At 40.8% G+C, this 7,879-nt stretch overlaps 1 protein-coding gene across 1 annotated transcript in view; it reads left to right on the forward strand.

The window, feature by feature from the left end:
* Nucleotides 1-1,875: 1,875 nt before the first annotated feature.
* LOC103774647 (T-lymphoma invasion and metastasis-inducing protein 1-like) overlaps nt 1,876-7,879 on the forward strand; it is a gene marked incomplete at its 3' end in the record, with an annotated part of 14,841 nt that continues 8,837 nt past the window's right edge. Inside the window, 6 exon segments of the mRNA XM_008942062.1 lie at nt 1,876-1,965; nt 2,664-2,843; nt 3,305-3,373; nt 3,661-3,786; nt 5,464-5,572; nt 7,756-7,879. The exon segment at nt 7,756-7,879 is cut by the window's right edge and continues 1 nt beyond it. Of these exon segments, the coding sequence (XP_008940310.1) occupies nt 1,876-1,965; nt 2,664-2,843; nt 3,305-3,373; nt 3,661-3,786; nt 5,464-5,572; nt 7,756-7,879 (698 nt within the window).

Here is a 7,879-nt window from a genome sequence, read left to right on the forward strand (position 1 = left end):
TCTACTTTCTCTAGGAAAATGGGGACAGAGAGGCTTTTGTTAATGCTGTTTGAGAGTTTTCAGCAAAATGGCTGTGTTCTGAATCTCCCTGGGTGCAATATGCTTCTGCTTTCTGTCTAGAAATTGATTTTTTTTCTTAAAGTAAATGTAACGTAGACAGGATTATGTCTTCAATGAATAAGCAAGAGAACAGGTTTGTGAACGTTATTGTACTTGAGGCTTTTTGTCCAAAGTGTATCGAGTGAGTGATACTTGGGGAAATACATAAAAAGATGTGAGGCTGGGCAGTGGCAAGGCAGAGCTCAGCTGCTGCTGGCTGGAGCTGGACGTGGCTGAAGTCTGCAAGCTGTTTAAGTGTGCACAAGTGGAGATAAGGCTTTTAAAATTCTTCTACTCTTCCTTTTTGGCATATGGGTGTAACTGCTCCTTCTGGGGCAGGCTGCGTGCCTGTATGACAGTTATCCAATTTTCAGCTGTTTGTTAGTGTTTGGCTGGTGTTTCATGGTGTAAGTGGATTTTCTCTCTTTCTTTCTCAGTGACCCATCTTTCCTTGAAACTTATTGCACGTGCGTGCACAGGATGGTGAGCTGGCTGTTGGGTATCAAAAATTAACTGGTTAAACCACTTGGTTTATTTTTGGAGTTTGCTTACGTACTGTGTTTTGTGTGTTATAACTGTTCTCATTTGTACATTTGGCTCATACCAAAAAATGCTGCTGGATATGTTTTCCCCAAATATTCTTTCACAAAATAGTCTTAACAAAGCTAAACATTTCTGAGCAAAACCATGCATATCTCAGGTCTCTGCGGGCTCAAACTAACATATTTTTATTGTCAGTTCTTTGACCCTTTCCAGGAGAGGACGTAACTCAGGCTGGGTTTTTTTGCCTGCACTGAAGCCAGGCTTTCACCCACTGCTTTGTGGATTTGGAGCAGTCGGGACCAAGATCACATCTATTGAAAACTAATGTAAACTTAACCTAAAAGTTTGAGTATGCCTTACACTTTGTAGTGCTACAAGTATAGGTGGAAACTTGCTGGGAAATAAAAGGAATTGCTTTGACAAATAAATCTTAACACTCAGTGATTTGTGCCATTGCCAGAAGCTGAATTAATCAAAAGTAGGACTGGTTCAACTCTCTGCTTCCTCCTGCCCTCAACTTACATTTTTCCTTTCTTCCTCATTTGAGTTAAACCTCAGATACTGAAGATGAGTATTTTCCCTGTAATAAACTGTGTCCAGGAGGCACTTTTGTATAGACAGTCAGTTACAATTAGGTTGTTGCTTACATTTGTGTCCTGAAGAAAATTATCCTTTGCATAATAAAGCATCTTTACTAATGTGCCTTGCAGTGGTACGCTCAGGAGAGCATTTACAGACATAAGATACCTTTAAGGAAAGCAGCTGTATTGTGGCAGGAAATCCCTTACTTGTCACTAGCATGGTTAATGCTTGTCTTGAGCTTCGTGGCATTGTAGGTGCACCGAGAGGGGAAAATAGCTATGTGTGAGCAGACTGCATGACTTAAAAAATATGGAAAAAAAATTTCAGCACTGGGTAATCACAAAGGTGTGGGATAGTGCACGCTCTGAATGAGGGTGTTGCTACCAGCTGGTGGGAGTGATCTCCCAGGGGGTAGGGCTCTGTCTCCAAACTGCAAGCCCTCCTTTTCTCCTCTCTGCATATTCTCTGTTTGAACAGGCTAATTTTGAGTCATTTGTTTTACTATGAACTGGAGGGCTATAGAGGCAGTGCTGGGAAGTCACTAAATCTGGAATAAGATACCATGACAGGATTAGACACAGAAGGCTAGAGAGGTGTGATCAAGTGCAGCAGCTCTTTTCCTTTCATGCCCCCTCCAGGACTCTGGGAGGGATGGAGACAAGGCACACTGCTGCTTTGGCAGCCCTGGAAGCCTGCGTCATCACTGGCACCAGAGACTATACCTGCTCCAAACTTTTCAGTGTAACGAAAGATGCATGAGGAGGTGAAGAGAGGTTAACTGTCTTTATATAGAGACAGCTGATTAAACATTAAAGAAACCAACTAGATGGAGTAGGTCTGAAAAACCTGACTTACAGACAAGAAAATCACCCTGCAAGGCATGTTTTCAAACACAGAACTGCTAGACATACCGTTTCCCAAAGAGCTTGCATTTGAAACCTTGTGAGGCTTTGGTTCCTCAGATGGCTATACTTCCCTGAAAAACAGCTTAAATGGTTTCTGTCTCCATGTCTCCTTGGCTGTGTTGACACAGCTATTCACAGGACTGTTGCAAACTAGGTTAGGGAACTGGCAGAGGGCTGAGGTGTGCGTTTTGTTTGCACGGTCATTTTTTGTTCCCAATTCTTGGGCCTTTTTATTTGTTTGTTTTGCAATCTTAAGTGCTGAAGGAGCCTATTTTCATTAAAGTTCACGCTTTTCTGAAACCAGGAATGTTATTTAACAGCATGGCAATTAACTGGAATTGTGAAACTTCCTCCCCCCCCAGTCACTGAGAGATAGGATAGACACGTATACAAAATGATGTGTGCACTTCTGGACTCTGGTGCCTGTTAAGAAGTCCCCAAGCTGCTTGACTGCAAAGGCTTCTCAGCTCCATCATTCCTATAGCTTTTACTTAAAATATTACCTCTGGTCTTTCCTCTTCCTTCTTTTTAAAGAGTACAGAGCAGGTCGCTGCTTTCTGTCGCAGTCTGCATGAAATGAACCCTTCTGATTCAAGTGCTCATCCTCAGGAATTTACAGGACCCCAGCTGGCCACCATGAGACAACTCACAGATGCAGATAAACTGCGAAAAGTTATCTGTGAACTTCTCGAGACAGAGCGCACCTATGTCAAAGTAAGGGCTCTTGATGTCTTGTTTCAGCCTACTAATCTTTCTCCTCCTTCTGGAAGGTTTTGTTAGTTTCTCCTCTAATACTTCAAATTATGTTTCATGCATGTGTCTCTTGGTTAACTTACATTCAATTCTACAGTCTGTCCCTAGAATAGTAACTTAAACTTCTGAAATAAGTAGGCTTTCCAAATTCTTGCGCTGTCATTCTGAAATTACTTAGCTGGTGTGCAGAGGAATACTGCTCGGTGAGATCTGGTATTGATTTTATAAGTAAAACTGTGTAGCTGTTTCCTTTTACTGTTTTAAATTCTTTTACTGTTTTTAAATTGTGAAATCTGGCCGTTTTGTCTTATGCATGAAAGGGAAGAATTCATAGACTAAGTAAATGGTGCTCTTCACCACTTCAATAAATATTCAGAGGCAGTTTGAGGAACCAACATGGGAATCTGTTTCTTAATTTTTAGGACTTAAATTGTCTAATGGAGAGATACCTGAAGCCTCTACAAAAAGAAACGTTCCTCACACCAGATGAGGTATGTCAACCTTTGCGTCTTTTTGCTAGATAGCTTATGTACACCCCTCCGCTTGCCTTGCTTGTCTGAGCAAGGGCTATGGAGAAATTTTTAATTCCATTTCTTTTCAAATAATGGATTGAGTAGAGTATAAAGGTACTGCTCAATAATTTATAGTCTGTATTTTTTTTTTCCTGACATCGTACTGGTTGTACAATTGGACTGATGGTTACTGAAGTTCTAGAAAACATGATTTATGTGCAAAGTGGTGTTTTCAGCATCTTGTGGGTTTCTTTTTCTCTTATTAGCTGGATGTTCTCTTTGGGAATCTGACTGAAATGGTAGCATTCCAGGTAGAGTTCTTGAAAACCCTCGAAGATGGAGTAAGATTGGTTCCAGACCTGGAAAAGCTTGAAAAAGTTGAGCAATTTAAGGTAATCACATTGTTTCTGAGTAGTCCTTTAACACTCTTCAACATGCTCATCTGACTAGTCACTGTTGATGTGAAAACCTACATCTACATACACTCGAGATCAATTTTTAGCTAATACTGAACTGTTTGAAAAACATCCTACTACTGCTGTACCTTGTGCTACATTTAGCCATATAGAGCACTAGAAAACTGTAATGCTGTGTGCTTTTAGATGCTTCTTTCTTGCCATTCTGGCAGATTTCTTGTCTCAAGTTGTCAGGAAAAGCTAGAAGTTGAAAGTTACAGAAAATCTTTGTTCTGAAAAATGTAATGTAATAGTTCAAAAGCCCAGTAGGGCTACAGGTCAGAACTGTAAATTGATTTCCATATTTGGGCTTTTGATGCATAGCAGAACTATATGGCAGATACTTCCAGCTGTCAGCATCAAAGGTAAGATGTAAACTAATGATATAAAAATCTCATTTAAAAACAAACAAACAAAACAACAACCAAAACCAAAACCCAAGAAAACGTGGAAACAGAAATTCTGTTTTATTTTTAATTCAGTCATTTAGTGGATATGTCGCAAGTAGCTAATACAATGCTTTGTCTTTGGGGAATTTTACTCCTGCTTTGAGCATTCACCTTGGTAGAGGACAGAATGTCTTGATGAATAATAATAATTCCACTAGGATTGCTCTTCAGCTAACATACAGCCCTGGAAGAACTACTGAAAGAATGTAGTTTTTTGTGCATGTGGCAGTTTGCCATAAGGTGCTTGTTTAAAATAAGTGTCAATTATGAACACTGCCTTCACATAACTAGAACACAGCTGTTGTTTTGTGGGACACATGCCCTTAATGGAGAGGACAGAGCTCCTGTTTTTAGTGGAGGAATCCTCTGTGACCACGCTATACTCTGAGCTTTGAGCGGAGTGCAGAAGAATCTTCCTTATGAAAAGAACTCTTTATTGTGAGTGCTACTTTGTCTACCTTTTCCCATAAAAAGTGCATTAGCTTAACTTTCAGTTCTGTCCTATGGGCATAGTCTGAAATCAGTTTCCAAAATGGGGCTTCAGGGCTTCATGGTTTCAATTCTGCAGTTCTGAGTTCCCTCTGCTGACTGTAGACAAGCTGCCTGTGTGTTGTCTCACCCCATGGTGTCTTGTTCTTAAGTGGGTAGTGGAGCAAACACTTGGCCATGGCATGGACATCTTGGGGAAAGATTGTATTTGGCCTTTAGCACAAACTAATTTTGAAGAGAGTGAAGACCTTCATGTGTTTGTTCAGAGGGGTAGCAGTCTTGCTTGCAGCTCCTTAGGGTCTTGATCCATTACAAAGTCAGGTCCATCCAGTCTGTCATGTGGCCTCTAGTCATTACTTAGATCAATAAGGTTTTAAGCTCAAGGATTTAAATACAGTTCTGGAGCTGTGAACCTAGTTCCCTGTATAGTCAGTGGTGTCTCCAGATCATCCTAACTGGAATTTGGCTAGTGATGTTAATCACGTAGCCTGAATCCAGACACCAAAGGTGGGCTTGTTTCTTGCTAGATGGTGTGAGAACACTAAAAATGCCATGTCCTGTCATCCAAAAGCTAAACGGAAACTTCAGATGACCTGGCAGAAATAAAAATAACTAACTGGATTTCATGTGCTTTGTTTTCTAAATTTTTTTTCATTTTTTCTTTTTTAAATCCTAGAAAGTGTTATTTTCCTTGGGTGGATCCTTTCTTTACTACGCCGACCGGTTCAAGCTGTACAGTGCCTTCTGTGCCAGTCACACAAAAGTCCCCAAAGTACTGGTGAAAGGTAAGAGCCATGTGCTGGACTAACAGACCTGAGCATACAGAGAGAGAGAGTGCCACAGTAACATGTTAGTTTGGGCTGGTGCAGGTTGTCCTTGTGGGTGATGAGAGGTGGCCACTCAATGCAGGGCAAGTTTTGGTGGAGGAGTGGGCCACATGTGGGCCTGGTTGCTCGAGCAGAGTCTTCATAGTAGGAAAGTAATTCCACCTGGCCTGAAAGGCTTTCAGAGAGCTCTGTGCCATGGGTGTCCTTGGACCACCATCGATGTCATGATACCTGAGTAGCTCATTACAGGCAGTCGTTAACCTCGCATGTAGTTTCCCACACACACCTTTAAATTATTCTCCCCTGACATGTTCACTTTCTTTTCAGTCATATGGGGAGTGGAAAAAGTTTCATAAATGGGCAAGGTGGTCTGTGCTAATGGATGACTGTGTACTTTGGAACCAGGAATGGTGACCCTTGTAATGACCTCTGTAATCCTTGTAATGGATCCTCCTAGAGTTTGTGCCGTGAGTCTTTGCTAGTGGCAATCCCAGTGAAGCTCTGGCCAACGAGGTTGGACACTGAGAGCCACTAGGAAGGGATCAGCCTGGGGGAACGTTTTGTGGAAGCTGTCTAATCACGTTAACTTCACTGTGCTGTCTGTCCCCTCTCTCCTTCCGCTCACCTTCGTTCTAATTTGCCTGAGAAGTTTCCATGTGTGAATTCCTAGTAGAGTTTGGCTTGCTGAGATGGAGATAAATGAACTGTGATCTGGCTTATAAATGCTCATGGGCCTTCTCGCCTTGGAGTGATGTTTTTTTTTAACTCTGTGAAAGCATTAATCTCTTAGAGTTAGCAATTAATTTTTGGCCAAGACATTAAATAAGTAAATGGTTCCAGTTGTGCGAGCAATAGCATTAAAGGCAGAGCTCTTATTTTTCAAAGAACATCTGGATAGCTGACAGTCAGAGGGTTTGGGAGTTTTTCTTGTTTGGTTTGGTTATTGTGGGGTTTGTTTGGTTTGGTTTGGGGTGGGTGGTGGTTGTTGTTGTTTTTGTTTTCTGTGCACATTTTTTTTCATTTCTACTTGCAAACTTAATTCCCGTGCTGCAAAGAATACTTGGCAACTCTGTGGAATATATTAATGATTTGTTGGTAGTCACATCCATGCTTTATTTTGGCATCATGTTGTTAGACTTTAATGTTAAGGCTGCAGACAAGCTAGATCTGGTTGTTTTGTCTTGCTTTTTCTTTGCTGAATGTATTTATAAATTAGGAATGGTTGTCTTTAAATTATGGCACAAACAGAACTTAAAATTTTATTCCAGTGATAAATTTCTTAAAAAAACCTGGGAGTGTATTTCAGTTGTAATTTGATGTTCTCCACTGAGGTGCAGGTGGCTTTTGGATTTGAAACTGAAATTGCTTTATTGAAATTAGGTGACCGCCTGCAAAAAACCCGCCCAACCTTGTCAGAGGACATGGCTCTGATCAAAGCGATTGTGTGCAATTGATCCTGCACTGGATAACTTGTATGTCTAAAAATGTCACCTTCTCTGTACTTCCATCTCAGTACAAATTTAGGTTCTAGGAGATGGAGCAACAGAGGGAATGGTATTTTTATAAATTCAGTAGCAGTCATGTAGAAGAGATGTTAGCAATCATGTGCCCAGTCTGCCTGCGCTCTCAAAATACAGTGCATTATCATAAGTTTACTGCTTCCTGCCTCCCTCCTAGCTCTTGAATTTTGTTATTGTTGTTCAGTACTGCATTTTCAGGTTTAATGAGGTAACAGTAACCACACTTGCCAATATTATAGGTGTACTTGTCAGACTAGACTCATGAGTATTAACTTCTTCCAAATATCTGATTCGAGTAGTTTCTTAAAGGAAACAGATGATTAAAACAATATATGCTACTCTAAAACGGTTAAAAGGCCAGAAATGCCATGGGTAGTGAAATGAAAAGCTGCATGTATTGGTACAGCAGGTGGGTACCTGTTGTTAAATGTTAGCGCATCTGTGGCCATATGTCTGTAACTCAAAATCTGAAGTGTGTAAATCTGATACTGTGGACCTGATAAATCTGCACTTCCTTGAAAAATGCTTCTGAATAAATTAATTTAAAGCTGGAAAAATCACTTTATCAGGGCAGCTGTGATGATTTTTGATTTATCCAATCACTTCATTTTAATCTTCCAGCCAAGACAGACACTGCTTTCAAGGCATTTCTGGATGCTCAGAATCCCAGACGTCAGCACTCTTCCACCCTGGAGTCTTACCTCATCAAACCCATCCAGCGGATACTGAAATACCCTCTCCTGCT

This window comes from Merops nubicus, unplaced genomic scaffold (assembly GCF_000691845.1).
Source record: "Merops nubicus isolate BGI_N331 unplaced genomic scaffold, ASM69184v1 scaffold52986, whole genome shotgun sequence".
NCBI classification, from domain to species: Eukaryota; Metazoa; Chordata; class Aves; order Coraciiformes; family Meropidae; genus Merops; species Merops nubicus.